The sequence below is a fragment of the Theobroma cacao genome, chromosome 8 (assembly GCF_000208745.1).
Source record: "Theobroma cacao cultivar B97-61/B2 chromosome 8, Criollo_cocoa_genome_V2, whole genome shotgun sequence".
Classification (NCBI taxonomy): Eukaryota; Viridiplantae; Streptophyta; class Magnoliopsida; order Malvales; family Malvaceae; genus Theobroma; species Theobroma cacao.
Genome location: NC_030857.1, coordinates 3,394,547 through 3,414,308, shown reverse-complemented (window position 1 = coordinate 3,414,308; position 19,762 = coordinate 3,394,547). Strand labels below are relative to the sequence as shown.

Here is a 19,762-nt window from a genome sequence, read left to right as displayed (position 1 = left end):
ATAAAAAAAAAAAAAAGGAAGCAAAGGAGAAGGTTAAAGGGAGTCTAATATCAGGACTTTTAGTAATTTCAAGATTTGCCCCGTTTTGGGCTAAATGTGCTTGTTTCACCATATTCCAAAACGACTTTACCGACCTTCATCTTATGTATGACGCTGCCCTTTTATATCTCTCAATAATACGACCCCGTATTTTCTCTTTGGATTCTTATATTTTGCAATTTTTACATAAGGTCCTTGTTGAGCTAAGAAATTGGGCCGTCACTTTCTGGTGGATCCATTATAGTCATCGATTGGGATTTGAAGGACGAAATCACAAAGCTATGACATCTGTTAAGGACACCACGTGATCATTTTCAACATTATCTACGTATTACTACTTTCATCGCAAAACATTTTCTATGTTAAGGACGATAAACTCACTTTATGGGTATAAAATTTAGTCTAGTTTTATTTTTTTCCTTATAACTTATATTTAGTTAATTTGTTGGTTGGATTTTTCATTCTTTGTTTACATATAGATCATGTATGTCGAATTGTAAATTAATTAAAAATATTAATTATATATTTTATATAATAAAATATTGAAAAATAATATTCTAGATTTAAATAATAACATTTTTTATTAATTTAAAATTTGATATGAGTGAATTATTAAATTTAACAATCAATTTATTAAAATATTAATCATAATCATAATAAATATGTACTTTGTAGATATTAAAGTATACTCTATAACTGATTAAGGAAAAAAAAAAAGGAAACGTGTGATTGACAGTGAAGCAACCCCATCTTCCTTTTTCTCTTTATGGCATTTAATTTAAGTAACAATTAGGTAAATGGAGTAACAAAGACTTGACCTCTCTTTTCTTATTCTTCAAGAAGTGCGACAAGATCTAAAGTTGAAATTCTCTGTTTCCATCATAGAATTCCTCGTGCACACAATATATATATATATATAATATTATAATTAAGTGGATATGCAAGGTAAAAAAGTATTAAGTTATATAAGACATATTTGTACCTTTATAACGGTTTATATGATAACAGTGCATGAACATGATGGTTTAAATTTAGACTTTAAAGGGAAATTGCTTAATGAATCAATTTTTATAATTGGACAAAGATATAACAGTAATAATTAGTGCAATGATCAGGAGAACTAATTGAAAATTTTGGGTATAGGTATAAATACTTTAATCCACATTTAATGGAATAATAATAAAATATTAATAAATTTGACTTATTCTTTTAAAAAAAATTAAATCATAAATTTCGAAAAAGTGATGGGCTGGATATAAATAAATAGTATTTGAATCCTTGTTAGTTGTTACAACTTAAAACCAAGCAAGTGCATCTTTTTCAAGTATGAATGGACCACAATTACTTGCAACGGGTTGATTTAATAACCTAATTACCTAAGAAATCCTAGATAGCTCTCTTTAATCACCTTAATGGGCTTATTGTTAATCTTTAACTCTACGCAGCTCTTTAGATCAGATCTGAGACTATATCAAAATAAAGAAAAAAGATCACCAAGAATCTTATTAAAAATACAAGAAGGAAATAATAAGGGGGATAGTAAAAAACCTAGGGCGGAGAGACAGAAGGAACAAGGGACAGAAAGGAAAGAATAAGGTGAATAGTAAAAAACTCAAAGGCAGGTGAAAAATGCTGTGCGCATGTGGGCCGCCGAAGTTGATCCCCTGTCAAAAGCAGACCAAACCCTAACCGCACACAATAAACCCCTAACCTTCCAAAATAACCCCTGAGAAAGTCATGCGACAAAAAGAAAAAGAGGCCACATGTCAGCATCTTAGCCACTCAGAGACGTGGCCAATTTTGGAAGCCCATTTAAGGCTTCTTTTTATATAAGGTTATTGATAAACAGAGATAGATTCTTGAAGTAGATGGTCCTCCTCTTAGAGACCATTATGTACAAAATAAAACTAGAAGTTGTTGAGAACTTTAATCAAGGCAAATTGGATGATTTATATGAAGGAGATCAAATCTCTCAAAGTAGAATTTTTCTATAGGCCATTCCAATTCGGTGATGTAACTAGCTATAGCCTTTTAGTCCAGGTAAATTATTATTTATGCTTTCTAGCTAGTATAATATTAAGATCTATGTCAATAATTTCTCCATTATCAATGGGGGATGCATGCTTTTGTGTTATAGCATCTAAGTATAACCACTTAGCGTTGGCTTGATTGATGCCTTGAGATATTTTGTGGACAAAGAATTTCAACTTTTGAGATACTTTGTCAATTAGAATGTACCATATATTTACAGACAATGGAAAGTGCATTTTGCACCACATTAACACGTTACTATACATATAATTATTAATGCTAATGGCTTAGGTTTTAGATGCCCTCCAAAAGTATATATAATATATCTCACTCTTTGTCAGGCTTTTATATAATAAAAGTCCTCCACTAATGACACACAGTGTTCTGCCTTTCTACTGTTTTCTGTCTCTCTGTTTTTTTGTTTAGTGGATGACTAGGACCATCAGGGCATCCACATCAAGAACTTTTTTCTCATTAATCTTAATCCTTCAGATTCATTTAAAAGCTCACGTGAGTTTGTGGAGATCCCTTGCTTTTCTTGTTAACCAAAAGAAAACCTTTTTACAAGCTTAAGATATCAGAAAGATTTCCTCCACGGAAATGGTCTTAGTTCCAGCCTTTGCTTTCTCACGAGTTTGAGTAATTACAGCAGCAAAAACAAATGAAATAATAAGACTCCATTAATAATTAGATTTACCAAGTAATCAGATTCTATCTTATAGTAATATAATCGGAAGATCTCTTCCATTTCCTTTTGCACAAGTCATAGATTGAGCAGCATGAGGAGCATAAGTTAGTTTTTGAGCTCACAATCCATTGGAGCATTAAACCCTTCTCTAATTCGTTCGTCCTTATTCTATAGTGCTGTTTTTAAAGGCTAAAAGTCGGGAGTTCCCCATGCAATTGCCATTGGAAACCTCTTGACAATGGAGGCAATTGACATGGACTATAACTATATAGTCTAGAGTTTCTCCACTTCGGGCTTGTAGTTTTGTGAGGATCATTGGCCTTCTTGCAAGATTGATACTGACAAATTGGGTGCTTTGGGAAAGTAAGCAAGGCCACCCAAAAGTTAGTTGAGTGAACAAGTCGTTTTGGAAGCTCGTGACTTAGGAAAGATAATTAATTTCTTTGTTTGCTCAATCTTTTTTTCTCTTTTAATATCTGCAACTTGCTGTTTTTTTTTATCCTCAAATATATTGCAACTTGCAATGGAATAATATGTGCTTAATAATTTATTGCTTGCCTATCTCACCTTTCAATCTTGTTTTATTTCAATTAATAATGAATGATTCGACCACCCTCTCACCAGCTACTTCCTACATTTTGAAGCAATTACAAGCAATCTCTGGGCTTTTTGTCATTCAAGTCAGGTTGGAATAACACACATTATCTATTAAAAATGAAAAAAAAAAGTTCAACAACAAGACAAGACAAAATAGATAGACGCAACCCGAGAAGAAAACTGACCTCGATTGATAGAATTAGTTATCCATCTTATTTGGGTCTACAATATGAATTAACAATTCGAAATTCGATACTTTGTTTATGCTTAGAACTTAGTCCAAGTCAAAGTCATAACACCCGAAAACATAGAAAGAAAGACACTACCCTGAGTCCCCACCTCCCCAAATCAAAGGGTTGGCTTGCATATATTCAAAAGTTTTCTGTGGTTTCGATTTTTGATTTAACAGTGAAACGATATATATTTCAATGTTTGAATATAAAGGAAGAAAAAACAGATGATAGCTAACAACATGAGCTTCTCATATCTTTGATAATTCAAGTCAAGAACTTGATGTGACAATCAATTATGGAACGATGTACAAATATTTTGGACCACAATATCCATTACAAGTTCCACAGATTATTTTCATGATGGGCAGCAAAAGGCAAAGGAGATTGCAAAAGGCTTGTCACAAGGAAGGCAGTTTTTGTTCACGTGTAGCGTGGGAGTGAGTCAACCAAATTTGGTTAGGGCTGTCCACATTAATTGATCTAATTAAATTGATTTTTTTCTATGTCAGACCACATTCAACGACCCCGCTGCGGCCTTTCGTTTGTCTACCTCACCTTGCTTCTCGGTTGGAGGCCTAACACGGATCCTTTTAGGGCTGCGTTCTGATCTTAATTCTTTTCATTTATTTATTTATATATATATATATATAGATTTAATCAATAAAATTTCGAATTTTCTTACCCAAATAAGGATTAAAAAATATAGAAAGAGGAATATAATGGGTGATAGCAAATTGGGTGGGGTTTGCTTGGATGATGGAGGAAAAAGGAATACTCTCAAACTTATATCAAATAAGTAAGTTTTTTTTCTCTTTTAACTCGCAGCCATAGATATATAGCTTTCTCTAATGAAATTTTAGGAATAACCAATCCTTCCTCACATCTTTAAAATGGTGATCTTATCAAGTCAAAATAATGATGAATATTAGTTTTAGGGACTGAATTGTCAAAAGTTAAAAAGTTTAAGCCCTATCTTGAATTTCAAGACTCCAACTTTTGTAAGTTTTCATCTCTGCAAGGAACATCCTTTAAAGGAAGTTCGATCCCAAAGATATTGATTGACATTTTTAGAAAGGATTCTCAATCATCCCACTGCGCCCTTTTTCCCCATCCTTTTCCTCTTATCGTTTGGTTCACGCATGCTAACATACCTGTATCAACTTTTTAAATTTTGGGGATAATTACTACATGTGCATGACATAGCTTTATGATAAATATAAGTAAGTAAAATTTGAACAAATTTGTACCCGAGCATTTAGCTCATTGGTTAATACATTATCTTCCTACTTAAAAAGTAGGGTTCGAATCTTCCATTTTCCAATTATAAAAAAAAAATTAAACAAACTTAGGTATAATATGAAGAAGATTAAGATACATAGAAGCCTTGTATTAAAAAGAAAAATGAGACATTGCTATGTTAGTGATATTTGAACCAAAATGCACCCGTTAATTTTAAAGAAAGAATACTTAGATTAATCAAGGTGAAAAAGAGTTTAATTTAAGCAATATTAAGTCCTTCAGTTAACTACCGATAAAAAGAAAAAATTTTAATTATGTGACATTCCTACTCACTTTGGGGGACACTATATATGCTCTTATATTAATATATCCTTAGCAAGCATCCATAAGTTCCATTTGTCTCTGATGAGAACAAAACCTTATGAATCTATATATTTTATGTAATTTTAAATTATGGACAATAAAATATGCACCAGTGCCCTATTGGCTCGTTCATTTCACACTTTTTTATTAATTATTGAAAAAACAATATATAGATCTCAGTTATTTGCATAAATAATTCAATAACTATGTGGTTTTATCCCTATAATTAAATGAATGCATACACAGAACTTATAGGTGTATTTACAGCTCAATAGAAATTCCTTAAACTTAAAAATGAAGAAATTTGGGGTTAAGAGATTGTTGAACGATAACAAGAAACAAGATTAAAGATAACTTTACTAGTCATTCATCTTAAATGCATAGGTTATTGTTTTGTATAGGTTTTAAAAGTTAAAGCTTAACAATTGTGCCTGCTCAGATAATAACTACACCATATGTGTTATGAGAATAAAATTCTTAATTTGAAGTATTCCCTTTTGTGATTATTTAAAAAAAAAAACAAACAGAAGTCACCGTCCAATTCCGATGAGAACATGGTTGTACGATGATTCTATTACCTTAAATTAAGACTTCATTAGTCAGATAACCCTTCAAAAAACAAAAATAAAACCATAGAACTTATCCTTATTAGCCAAGTCATTAGCTAAGCACTTTCTCGTAAAACATATATATATATATATATATATATATATTCTTTGTAGCAACTTGCTATTCAATCTTTGATTAAAGGAAAGCAATGAAACCTAAAAGGCTTATTATCTGCCACGTGACCAGAGGTAGATTTAAAATTTTTTTTTGAATGGTATAATAATTAAAATGATAATAATAATTACAAAATATAAATATATTAAAATTTAAAAATTAAATTTTTTAACATTAAATTAAAGAAAATATAAATTCAGTACATTCATTTAATACTTCAAAGTAAAAATATCTAAAATAACTATAATTGTCATGATGATTTTTCATATTTTGAAAACGGTACATGATAGTATAAGTAGATATACTATCAAATACATTTTTTTCAATACATGTCACTAAACAATCATTCATTCAAAATTACTACTCATTAGCATAAAATTAAATAAAATATGATCTTAAATAGCAAATTATCAAGTTCAGTAACTAACAATATGACAATTTTCTATTCATTGATTAAAATTAAATATAAGCATTCACAAACCACACAAAGTTAAATACAAAAGTCAAATAATCAAATAATATGTCTACAAAATAAATCAAAAAAGAAAGACTCATAATTTTAAAATATTATTTGACATGCAATACTATTTTCTATTAAGTAGATTATAATTATGAACTCAAATTATCAAATTAAACAAATAATATTTAGACATGAAGTATTTAAAACTTAATTTGGATTAAAAATTACTTACAAATGAAGCTTAGATGAGTTGTTTTGAAAGAATGAAAAACACAACCAAAGATTGAGAAGGGGAAGGACTTGAATATTTAGACAAGAAGAATAATTTAGGTTTTGACTTTTTTAATAAAATCTTAAATTATAGAATGNACAGTTTGATTTATCAAACCAAAACAAATAAAAAGTACATATATATATATGTAATGATAATTTGATAGTAAAAGGAATTCAGCTTGATATTTCTCGTTTGTTTTCATTTTTTTCTCATGCTATATTATCAATAAAAAAGCTATATTAAGAAGAAAAAAATAAATAACAAAAAAGTATTATGTGTTTTGAGAGGAATAAATTGACTTTTTAAAATTTAACATTTAACTATCCTATGTTTTTTGTTAAACTTTTCTTTACACTGTTAACAACATGATTATGATATGTCTTATTTGGTTAATTAATATTAATAATAAAGAAAAATATTAAATATTAGAAAAAACATTAAAAAATAATTAACACTACTATTAAGTTTAAAAAAAAACAACAAAAATAAACATATTATAGTTAAGTGTCCAATTTAAAATTTAAAAAGTAAATTTATTCTACCTAAAACTACATGGTACTTTTTTAATATAATTTATATAGAAAATAGCAAAATTGACTCGTGAGAGAGCTACTTATTGTGGCCAGGTTCAGTGTTATTCGGTGATATAAGAATCCAAAATATTTACACACACAAATGTATATAATTAATTACACATATATGTGTGTGTGTGTGTTTTAAAGAGAAAAAATGTTCATGCATGCATCTTATAGTTTTTTCTTCTTAAATAGTAGGTGACAGAAATATGGGAAGATCAAATTCTAAAAGGAATGCTGCCATCGTTTTCTTCAAATTTAATATATATATATATTGAATATATATTCTCGTCCTCGTAATTTATAATCCTAGAGGATGAAAGGAACAAGCCAACTTCAAATATAATATCAACTATACTAAAAATCAGCTTTATGATATTCATGCTATAATTTTTTGTTACGTGGGTTATTATTAATTGATAATTTTAGTTTGATAAAATAAATTGATAATTTAGTTTTATTAAGAGATAAAATATGAAAATCCAATTAATATTAAAATAATCAATTAATTATGAGTTTTACAAATTTAATTAGATCAATATAATTTGGCGGTTGTGTAAGTCTTGATCCAATAAACTTTTAATTAAGAGAGTTTTAAGTTTATATGTATATATATATATATATATATATATGGCTAGGTCCGATAAAATATTGTTTATTGTGATTCGTCAAGGAAAAATACTAAGAGGAAGACTTAATTTTTACCGTAAATTCTCTACTATTCCGCTATTATCAACGATTATTTAAAAACGACATAAATTGGTACACAATAATAATTAAATGATTTTAATGTTTTAAATGTTCACAACAATTTATGCATGACTAATTCTTTGATTTCTCATTTAGTTAATCCAAATTCATAATGATCGGGTGTTTAACAACTATCATCCCAATTAAAATCACCTTTAACTCGTAAATCTACTAACAAATTTACTAGTCCTCAAAGTTTAGAGGAGAGAAGAAATATATCCAAGGCATGCATTCTTGCCTTTATCGCGATACAGCTCCAGCCTACAGGATATTTCCTTGTATTCGAAGAGCAAACGAACGAACGATGTTGCATCAGCATAGTATGCCATTTGTCAACTTACGACGCTTCGCTTAACCATGATCCGAGCATGTGCCTTACATGCAAGCGAAACTCCGGCAGAAGAAAGTGGACTAATATTTTATTAAGAAAAAAAAAATTTTGTGGCTTTCCACAAGGGAGTCGGTGAAATTCAATCTTACTCTATTTTTTTTTGGGAAGAAAAATTCTTATACTTTCGCTTCCTTTTTTTAAGAAAGGAGTCGTGCTGGATCTATTCTACCCTTTCTTTAAATGGAAAGACGTCTGTTCTTTAAATCCCTTTGCTTTAAATAAAAAACTAAGCCTCGATTACATTTTCTTTTGCCTCCAAATGCCACTCGCCACATGTGCAACTTGGAGGCCCTTTTCTTTTTAACTAGGACGAATCAAATCAATCCGCCAATCAAAGAAGCTGGAGCGCAAAATCATATGTAAGTAGGGTCACTTTGGCTTCATGATAATTGGACTGAGAGAAAAAACCAAATCGCGGCCAATAAATTTTTGTCTAGCTTAAAACAGCAAAAACATTGGCTCCACTACGTAGGTACATAACTTTGGATTAATGGAAATTTTAAACTTAAATTAAATAACTAATGTCGATGGTTTATAAGATTTATTTAATCGTGATATTTCTCAGGATGTAGCCATGTGGACCACATGATTTAAATGGATTAATACATTGAATCCATCATATGAAACCAACCGTCCTACTGGTGTTAATTGCTTTTGTTGATAACTAGATTAATCGAGAGAAGTGTGAGGTATCCTTTTTTGACTGTAAAGGAAGAGGTCGCAGTTACAAGGTCATGAGGATTTGAGCATGCTTACTTTCTAGTTATTTGGTGGTCCGTAAAGTTGTTCATTCATTATTTTATTCGTATCAAACAAATTTTAAAATCCTACAATCCCAAGTTTGTTGAGAAAATCATTTCGATAATAATGAACTCTAACGTGGGCTCTCTTTTTTTTTTTTTTTTTCTGAAGTTCATGAAAGATGCTTGGAATATTAAATTAAAATGAATAAAAACTACTATGATAATAAGACATTATATATGTGCATAATATAATAAGATATTATTATTATTATGAACATTTTAGTTTTTAATATAAAGTTATAAAACACAAAGTTTCACCTTAGATTTTAGTGAAAAAAATTCATCAGGTTTATGTTAATTTGATACCAAATTTAGTAGATATTATAAAGTTTTATTTATTTTATATTTTCTTCAAATGTTTTAAAAGGATCGGAATTGGATGCTAAATTTATCAAATTAATAGTTACGTGGAATAATGCAAAATTTTTTGTAATCGTTATCCAAGAAATGCCGCAAAGCATGCGACCATTTGATCTCGGTTGAACTCAAAAGAATTTGGATAAACAAATTGGCTTAGTTAAGACCAATCCTTCAATTATTCCAATAGTCAAACAGCAGAATCTAGATTAAAGTCTAAACGCACCCTAAATCACCCAGAAGGGAAAATTAATGGTTAATCAACAACCTTATTTTAATCAAATGACGATAAATTAGGAAACCAAAACCAAAAGTTAGATAGCGGCTTCACACTTTTCCAAGTGATGAAGAAACAATTTCCCCAAAAGTAACAAAAGAGGCAAAAAAAAAAAAAAGGGAAAAACAAAATAATGGTCGGTCAGCTTTTGCAGCAAAGACAACAAACCAAGCCGTCTAAAATACAAGATTCTGCAAAGCTCTGCAACAAACCAGTCACATGCCGTTACTCAAAGCGACCGAAAACCTGTGCAATCTCGTTATTGGAAATATAATTATCATTATCACGTAATAAGTATCGTACAATATAATTAATATTAGTAAAAAAAATAATTTTATAATTATATTATATTTAATAAAATATTAAAATATATTATAAAATATACTATATGTATCTTACGATATAAGTATGATACAGTTGATATTTTTTTTATAAATTATATTAAATTAATTATTAAAAATTTTAATTTTAATTATTTTTAAATTAATATATAAAAATTATATTTTATGAGTTTTAATTTTTAGATTTAAAAAAAATTACTAAAAAATTTGAATTCCCTTCTAATTTTAACATGATTAATATTTTTTAATTTTAATTAATAAATTAATATGATAAAATATATATTTTATTTAAAAATCTATATTATTATGAATATATTAAAAGTTTAAATTAAAAAAATATCTTTTCAATTTACATCCTTTAATCTTCAATTCTATTAAAAATTATATATTTTTAAATTTTTTTCTTTATTATTATATATAAAATATTATTTATAATTAATTTTAAAATTTTTTATCATATTTTGTAATACGATGCAATATTCTATATTTAAACTAAAAAATAAAATTTTGATACATATGTATTTTTATTTAACAATTGAAAATAAAATCTAAGGACTTTCTCGTCATTTCAGATTCGCTTTTGCCCGATGACGATATAATCTCCTCCCACGCCTGATACCAGTGCCATTCTCCTTACCCCAGACAGCTTACAAAGCTCCAGTTTTTATAATCACGAAACCCCGCGGATTTCCCGTTGCATATCCTACGCCTATGTGCGCACGGCTCCATCTCCGCTCTACGTGTCGCTACCACTTTGCCTCTCATTCTTACTTGTGCTCCAATTACATGAGGGTCACGCACCCCTCGCTCGTTAGCCTCAACCGCACCACTCCCTCCCTTCCCCTGCGCTATATTTTACTTGTATTTCATTATCCCACCGTTTCTTTCTCTCTTCGCTTGTACAGAAAAAATATAACTTAAAAAAAGCTCTGTCCCCTTCCCCTCCCTCTTTCTCTCTTTCTCTTTGTCCTTCCACTTCCAAAACCGTTTGTACCCTCGGTTTGCCTTCGGTTATATCAATATTAAAAGGCAAACCAACTGTACGTTTTCTTGATCTAGCTTTTGTTCCTTCTTTCACTGATATCATTCTTTCAAGCTTCTCTTTTTTTCAGAGCTTGCATCTGGATTCTAGGATTCTTTGATTTGGAGGAGTTTGTACGGAATGGGCGAATAGTTTGGAGAGAGTTAAGAGAGTTGACACGTGCGGGGCCGGGAAGGAAGAGAAAAAGTGAAAGAAAGAGAGTGATCTCGTGAGGTCCGTGAGAGAAAATGCCTCACCGGACGACTTACTTCTTCCCTAGGCAATTTCCCGATCGTGGGTTCGATGCATCTTCCAAACAACTATTGGATCACGAGAACAAAGTCGCCAAGGAAGCAACATCGACAACAGCTGGAGCCGCAACCACAACACCAACAGCAGCAAGCCCCTTCAACCCTGTTACTGAAAATGACCGTAATAAGTCAATCTCAAGGACAGCTCTGAAAGACTTCGCAGCTCCAGCTGCCAAGACCAACAACTCTCCCCTATCAGATCTTTTCACGGACGATAAGCTACACAGCAAAAAGCAACAGCTCGCCGCTTTCCGCGATTGGTTCGTCGAGAGAAAAGCTACTACTGACAGATCACGTCACGTGAAACCATCCTCTCGACGTCTCTCTTCGACTACTGACGAAGATCGTGAGTTGTTATTACCTCCGGAGCCAGCACCGCCCCCGTCACCGCCTCCTCGTCTTCCTATTGCTCCGGAAACCACCATCGTCATCAATGACCGCAGCGTTGACCCCAACTTTGACCGCCAGTTGTCACTGCCGAGGTTCTCAAGTGGTAGTAGTTATGCAGGGAGTTTGTTTTCTGGCACGACATTGGATGGCAACTTGTCGAGTGAGGTTAAAGATACATGGACTAAGGACACGTCCTCGTCGTTGCCTGTGCCGGCAACACGGGAAGTCGTGAAACCGGAACCTGAGGCAGAGGAGAGTAAAGATAGCTTGGCGCTCAAGTCAAGGGACAGTTATTATTTTCAGCTTATGTTGGCTAGGAGACTTACTTCTCAAGCAAGTCTCCTCAGTGAACCCTTGCTTTTACAAGAGTATTGTGGAGCTAATGTCGTTGATGCCGAGACCGTTTCTTATCGTCTATGGGTATCTTCTCATCATTTTCGATTGAATGAATTTAATTTTCACTCGTGGAAAATGTTTTTATATCCAAAATTTATGAGATTCGAAAAAGATTACATTTCTATGAATTCAAACCGAACTCAATAAATTTTCATATGTAATACTAATCTTTTTTGAAGGTTCTGATGTCTTAAGGATTTTGTATTATATGTGATCGGTTAATATTCAATGTGCAGGTTAGTGGCTGTTTATCTTATAATGATAAGATATCGGATGGGTTTTATAATATTCTTGGGATGAACCCGTATCTATGGGTGATGTGTAATGAGTTTGAAGAAGGAAGACGCTTACCACCTTTGATGTCTCTCAGAGAAATTGAGCCCAACGCGACATCCATGGAGGTCGTTCTTGTGGATAGACGTGGGGACACACGCCTCAAGGAGCTTGAGGATAAAGCACAGGAGTTATATTGTGCTTCAGAAAATACCTTAGTGTTGGTGGAGAAACTTGGACAGCTTGTTGCTATATACATGGGGTAGGGCTTCACATGTTCACGATTCATTTTTTTCCCACTGTTTCTTTTTTTATGTTCATTTTTTTGAATTGTTCTATATTTAGGGGAACTTTTCCAGTGGAGCAAGGGGATCTTCACGAACGCTGGAAAATGGTGAGTAGGAGATTGAAGGATTTGCAGAAGTGTATCGTGTTCCCTATTGGCAGCCTATCCACGGGACTTTGCAGGCATCGTGCAATTCTGTTTAAGGTGACAAACAATGGCCTTTTTGGTTTTACTTTTACCTTCTCACTCGCACATTCGCTCTATACCTAAGACCAATTTACACACACAAAAAAAGAAAACGTTGGAGGTTGTTTAAGGATCTGCTCTTTTTATTGGTATAAACTATAAAGAAGATGGTTTTGATGGGAAGAATTTAAGGTCTAGAATTGACAAGCCCTTACTGATCCTTGTAAAGACAGTTGTGAATCATTCTTATGCAAGTAATAGCTGCACTTGTACGAATATGGGTAGAAGTGATTTCAATACTCTCTGTTGTACTTTAAGTAAGATGTTGAATAGTCTAAATCTCGGATTAAACTTCTAGTATTATGTTCTCTGTAGAATAATGATGAAAAATATTTGTGACTTTTGGTGTGGCAATGACTCTACTGTTTATCGAGTGTACAAAAATAAATAATTAAGATAGTAGTTTGAGCAAGCCAGTATAATGAGCTGAAGTGGGAGGTTAGCAACAGCTATTTAAATCTGTGCTGGAATGTAAAACAGGAGGGCATATTGTGACTTGGTTGATCTTGGGAAGCTTGGAAGAGGGTTGGCATTCTTTGCTTTGAATAACCAAACGCTAGTTCTTTTGAAAGGATGTCTATCTGTGGTCTTAGTTACCCCAGTAAATAAATCCTATTCTTTGTCTATATAAAAAGAAATTAAATGCTACAACTGTCTTGTGTACTAAGAATGATTTAGCATCTTTCATTTTGTTAAAGTATATGCTTGGTCACACTCATTAAAGAAAGGAGGTTGTTTTTCTTTCTTTCTTCCTTGGATAAGTACAAAGCTTGCTGTTTATAATAAGGAAAAAATAACAAGAAAACAGAACAAAATAAACTTTTTACAAAAGCAAAAAGCATATTAATTCACCCACCGGAGCCAAAAGGATTGTTCTTTGTTTTTTTTTCTTTTTTAATAGAAGACGGGAAGTTGTTGGTTTCTTTTATTCAGTCTCTTCTGGAATGAAAAAGCTTCTTGTTTATATATATTTGTTTGTACATAAAGATTTGGGTTGGCAAATTTTTTTTTGATCCCACGCAAGTGTTTCAAAAGTTGTTCTATTGTTGGAAATGACTCTGTTGTATTGGTAACAAGGACTGTGATGTCCTAAAGTACAATAATTTTTTAAAGCATATGAATGTTTTAACAGGGGGCATCGGTAGTGCAACCGAATTAGAAGCATCAGTGACACCCAGAACTATAGCAGTCCCTTATGAGTACACTCTATTCCATGATCATTCAGTGAGGTATTTGTAGCCTGCTGTGGTGAATTGACAAGGTTCTTGTGAAATATTTGATTCTTATGGGGTCTTTATGGGAGGATCAGGCCAATTACTCTTTCTGATGATCACATTTTTTCACTTTTTTTTTTGAAAATGATTATCGTTTTCTGAAATCAGATGTTAAATAATATGACCTTAGCTCTAAAACTTTTATATCTTTTCTCTTTTTCACAATTAAAAGGATTTAAAGGAAGATATTATGGATAATCTACTTGCCATTGAGTGATGTACTGCATGAATTTGTTGACAGCAGTTGTTCACTTCATGGCTTTATGCTGCTAGACCCGTATATCAAATGCAAGAATGAGTGTTTCACCTTTTTGGTTTCTGTGTATATGTTGATGTGTGTATGTATTTGTGTACTTACGGCCTGGTCACCCTTCAAATGCAGATGTAAGATATTACGAGATGATCATTGTTTATTGCAGAAGATGCATCTATTTTAGAATCCTTAACTAACACGGTGTATTTTTTATATATATGCAGAAATTGGCAGATTATATAGGTTTGCCATGTAGGATTGCTCGAGGATGCAAATATTGTGCAGCGGATCATCGTTCTTCTTGCCTCGTAAAAATTGAAGATGACCGGCAGCCATCAAGGTAAGATAATCAACTGTTAGCTTGTATTTTTTATAATAAAATGTTGGAAGCTAACAAAATAATTAGGAACAAAACCAAATCCAGGATTTTCCTTTTTTTATGTCATCATTTAAATACTTGCATTTAGAAGATTATCTTTAAGCTTTTTTTTTTTTTGTCTGAGTGATCTAAATCTTTTAGAATTGATACCATCCCAGTTCTTAGCACCCCCTTTTGATTTGGTTTATTCTAATGTGTGGATATAGAAAGAAGCAAAAAACTTTTATCATTTTTGTGATGGAATTTCATTCAGTCTCCAAATGTTTTTTCTTCAAGATTTTCTCTTTCCTTTTTATGTTTTGTTGCTTAGAGATGAATATACTTTTTAACAGGGAATATGTAGTTGATCTAGTTGGGGAGCCAGGAAATATCCACGGTCCAGATTCCTCTATCAATGGAGGATTCCTTTCTTCAATGCCTTCACCATTCCAAATTTCTCATCTAAAAGAATTCCAACAACCTTACATGGACAACGCATCATATTGTCAGATTGAAGACTCAAAGAATTCATGTTCTCCTTTTGAGAATCCTCTACATTCTGGTACGTTATGTTTTGGACGCAATTTCTGCGAAATAGATCAAACTTTTTAAAAACAAATTAAACAATGGAGAAAATTCTTCTGTAGGTGGCATTGAAAAATGTCAAAAGTTGAAGGACAATGGTTTGCTTGGAAATCAAAAGGTGTCACAATATGCACCAATTGATCAAGATCATCTTGGAAAGGAATCATCTTTGATGCCTTTTGAAACTGCTGCTGTTGCAACAATGCATGAAAACATAGAACAAAATCTTAGAAAAGAGCTGTTTGTATCTGGAAGCTCAGTGGTAAAAGGTGTGAACCAATTGAAAGTCAACTTGCCTAGTCAGTCAGATCTGGAGGAGATAGGGGCTGAACTTGATAATCGGGGCAGATTCGCTGCTGTGACAATCCCAAGGTATCTAAATCTTGAGCCTTCTCTTGCAATGGATTGGCTTGAGATCTCATGGGATGAATTGCATATTAAGGAGCGCGTTGGTGCTGGTACTTCTCTTAATTTCCTCTTAATTGAATATAACCTTTTTTTAATTTTTTTCTTTTTCTAAGCATTTTTAAAGATCTGCTCCTAAGATAATTGGTGAAGTGAGTTCAAACTTTTTTGCTTTTAATTTTGTTTTACAGGCTCATTTGGAACAGTTCATCGTGCTGAGTGGCATGGATCGGTTAGTATTTTTATCTTACAACAGAATATCATTGGTGCTGAAATTTCATGCATGATGACTCGATGTAATGAGTCTGATATTAGTTTTTTCCCTTAATTGTTTTCTTTTGTTTATTTCTTTGTTTAGCTATATTATCAGCATATTTTTGGGATACTTTGCTTTGTCACAAGGTTGTATCATATTGCCTTCAGCAAATTAACAATTATCGGCTTATTTTTGGGATACTTTGCTTTGTCACGAGGTTGTATTATATTGCCTTCAGCAAATTAACAATTGCGTTCCAAAGCAGGATGTTGCAGTCAAAGTCTTGACTGTCCAAGATTTTCAAGATGATCAGTTGAAGGAGTTTTTAAGAGAGGTTTGTACTAGATAAAACCTAAAAAAAAATTTTATTATCTATATTATATTAGCATTGCATCATTTCATTTGGCTGGATCCACTTTCTCAATGCATCCACATTCAATATTTGGCTTGGTATGTCCATCCTATGTCCTTTTCTCGAACATTTATTTCTGTGCTTCAATGCTTTTCCCTCCAATGTCCTAACATTTATTTTTCAATTTATTTTGTACCTTGGTGGTTCTTTTCCCTGCGTGCTCCAGTGTGGTGCTTTACGGTGAAATGTACTCCTCTGGTTATATATGTTTCTGCTTGAAAAGTTCTTTCCTTGTTGTACATTTTGTTTTAAAGGAGCATGTGGCGTGTTGTATATTCTTATGCATGACCAAGTCTGGGTAGACAAGGCAATCAAATAAAGTTTTGAGCAATGTTTCTAAAAAATCAGTGCTGAATCATTTTTGCCAATTATCCGAGTGATTGTAACATGATTTAATGTGGTGGTACCATATCATTAGATATAAAGCCTTGTGTCAATTACTCCTATTTTTGCATGTTATTGAGTGAGATGGACAATGTCATTTGATATGACTATAGCTTAAGTTTTGATGCATTATTTTATAGGTTGCTATAATGAAACGTGTCCGACATCCAAATGTGGTCCTCTTCATGGGTGCTGTAACAAAGCGGCCTCATCTGTCAATTGTGACAGAGTATCTTCCAAGGTAAATCAACTGATTTTATACTATGGTAATGACCAATGTTTATTTGTGAAAAGATATGTATGACTAAGACCTGGTTTTTGTCAAACAGGGGTAGTCTATACCGCCTCATTCATAGGCCAGCTGCTGGGGAAACACTTGATCAGAGGAGGCGTTTACGCATGGCACTGGATGTGGTTTGTACTATTTTTAATACTAAGTATTACACATTTTATTTGTTAATGCTGCTTGCTGTCAGCACAAAATTCATGTTCTATATTGGACACAGGCCAAGGGGATCAACTATCTTCATTGCCTTAATCCTCCCATAGTTCACTGGGACCTTAAATCACCCAATCTGTTGGTTGATAAGAATTGGACAGTAAAGGTATGATAGAGTTTTTCATTTTGCAAATTTCTGTATTTGTCATTTCAAATGCATGACTTCATCTTATGTCATGCTCAGGTGTGTGATTTTGGATTGTCCAGATTCAAAGCCGACACTTTTATATCATCAAAATCTGTTGCAGGAACAGTATGTACCCCATAAGCTCCTTTTTCTCTTGCATAGAGACACACTTGCTCGTGCACGCATCAACATAATTGAGCTTTCTTTTATTGTCAATTATTTCAAATAACTTGAAATATTTGATTTAAATTTGACTAGTTAGTTACCAATTGTTGCCAAAGATAATATCAAATATACAGTTTTGCAGCTGTTTTTTTTTAGCTATGTGGGTTAATTCAAATCATGACATAATTTTCCTTATTAGAAGACAACAATCACAGTAATCATCATAAGACCGTTTTTATTTTTCGTTTTACTCCAATGATGAATATATACCATGATTGCAGACCTGCATCCTGTATTCCATAGAAAGTCAGACAGTTCCGTCAATATCTTGAAGATTGAAAGTTTTTCTTCCCAGTGCATCAATAAACATGTAACTCTCTTGCTTTTATTTGCAGCCTGAGTGGATGGCTCCAGAATTCCTTCGTGGAGAGCCTTCAAATGAGAAATCTGATGTCTACAGTTTTGGAGTAATCCTGTGGGAACTCGCAACCATGCAACAACCTTGGAGTGGACTCAGTCCTGCCCAGGTACATATATTAGGTTTTCCTTCTTTCCCTTTCTGGTTCTTTTCTTACATGTGTCCGTATCCTATGCAATCTTGAATGTCAATGTCGTCGTTGTTGTTGGAGTTATTGTAAAAGTAACATCAGATGCGTTTCCATGCTGTATACGTACCTTTCACCTTACCTCCCTTTCTTTCTGTCTAATGGTGGTACAAATTCTAGGTGGTTGGTGCTGTAGCTTTCCAGAACAGAAGGCTTGCCATTCCTCCTAATACCTCCCCAAAGTTGGCTTCCCTCATGGAATCTTGTTGGGCTGAGTGAGTATGCTTAGTCCTATAAATTAGTCACTGCACTTCCATTTATATGATGATTACTTAATTTGGGGAAATGTCTAAGCTACATTTTGTGTGTATGCATTAGCTTTAGAAAAAAAATAAAAACGACAGGGGAAGGATATTGCACATTCAACCAGTTTGCTTTAGATGTTTCCTGGATAGGTTACTATAGCTGCATGCAGGTTGAGACAATGCACACTTGCTAATTTAAAAGAGAAAGGGAAAAATGTTAAATTGAGTTTGACTGAACAATGACTTTCATGGGTGTCTTCGAAGCTCGAATGTCGATGCCTGTGCTAAGCATCCTTCTTGTACTCTCTTTTACTTACGTTGGTTGGTCGTATGTTTTATGTTCCTGATGATGGCTGCTTCTTGTTCTTTGTAGTGATCCTGCTCAGCGACCATCTTTTGGTAACATAGTAGAGGGACTAAAGAAGTTGCTCAAGTCTCCATTGCCGTTGATGCAGATGGGATCGCAGTGATAGTGGCACTCAAACGAAGCCATTCGTGCTGTGAAATAGCTCGAATAACCTGTGAGCTAATTTTGGAGATATCGATTAACTATGTAGCAACGGAAAACTCTTGGCTGGGCAAACGTTATTCCACTAACAGAACCTTTTTGGTTTAAGGCAACTGTAGATGTGTTATCTAACCCATTTGGAAGGGCGGTTAATCCCATTAAATTGAGGCCTACAATGAAGAATGTAGCGAAGCAATAGCTGGCTTGCTGTGTTTATATAGGTTTTCTATGGGGCCGCCTTCCCACATAAGCTATTTCAAAGTGTAAATCCGAAGGGTTTAAGAATTCGGAATTCACTTTGATATGTATTTTGTTTGTAACTGATGTTTAATCTGAGCTGTAATCAGTAATTCTATTATGTTATTATTGTCTTATGCTTAATGATAGAACCAAATTTGAAGATATTTATAGCAACATGCAAATAATTCTGAAACACCATGCTTGCTTTGCTTGCGACCCTGTAGTAGTTTGTATCTCTGTTTTCATGCTTGGGATTGAAGCTGCTTGGGGATTTCGATCAAAGATGTGGAATCAGGACATTCCTCGACAGTGAGGAAGAGTTCCAGTCTTCCGTCGACTGCTGTGATTTTAGAACATGTGATGTGAGGGCCACCTGAACCTT

The 19,762-nt window shown here is 32.9% G+C and overlaps 1 protein-coding gene across 2 annotated transcripts; it reads left to right on the top strand.

Annotated features, from left to right (window-relative positions):
• Positions 10,762-19,593, top strand: LOC18591821 (serine/threonine-protein kinase CTR1). Of its 2 annotated transcripts, XM_018126087.1 has the most exons (15): positions 10,763-12,283; positions 12,496-12,794; positions 12,878-13,022; positions 14,816-14,931; positions 15,303-15,511; positions 15,597-15,992; positions 16,131-16,171; positions 16,461-16,529; positions 17,132-17,232; positions 17,321-17,405; positions 17,498-17,596; positions 17,675-17,743; positions 18,178-18,309; positions 18,508-18,602; positions 19,006-19,593. In XM_018126087.1, exons 1-15 carry the CDS (start codon positions 11,411-11,413, stop codon positions 19,100-19,102), a joined length of 2,826 nt encoding a protein of 941 aa, XP_017981576.1. In that variant the 5' UTR covers positions 10,763-11,410; the 3' UTR covers positions 19,103-19,593. The 2 variants fall into 2 exon arrangements, with proteins under 2 accessions (XP_017981577.1, XP_017981576.1); XM_018126088.1 differs by lacking the exon at positions 18,508-18,602 and having other exon boundaries at positions 10,762-12,283; positions 19,006-19,098.

Coding starts and splice junctions, on each gene's coding strand:
- LOC18591821 (XM_018126087.1), top strand. CDS start 11,411: ATGCCTCACCGGACGACTTACTTCTTCCCTAGGCAATTTCCCGATCGT. Junction 12,284..12,495: donor CCGTTTCTTATCGTCTATGG/GTATCTTCTCAT, acceptor TTCAATGTGCAG/GTTAGTGGCTGTTTATCTTA. Junction 17,406..17,497: donor TACGCATGGCACTGGATGTG/GTTTGTACTATT, acceptor TATTGGACACAG/GCCAAGGGGATCAACTATCT.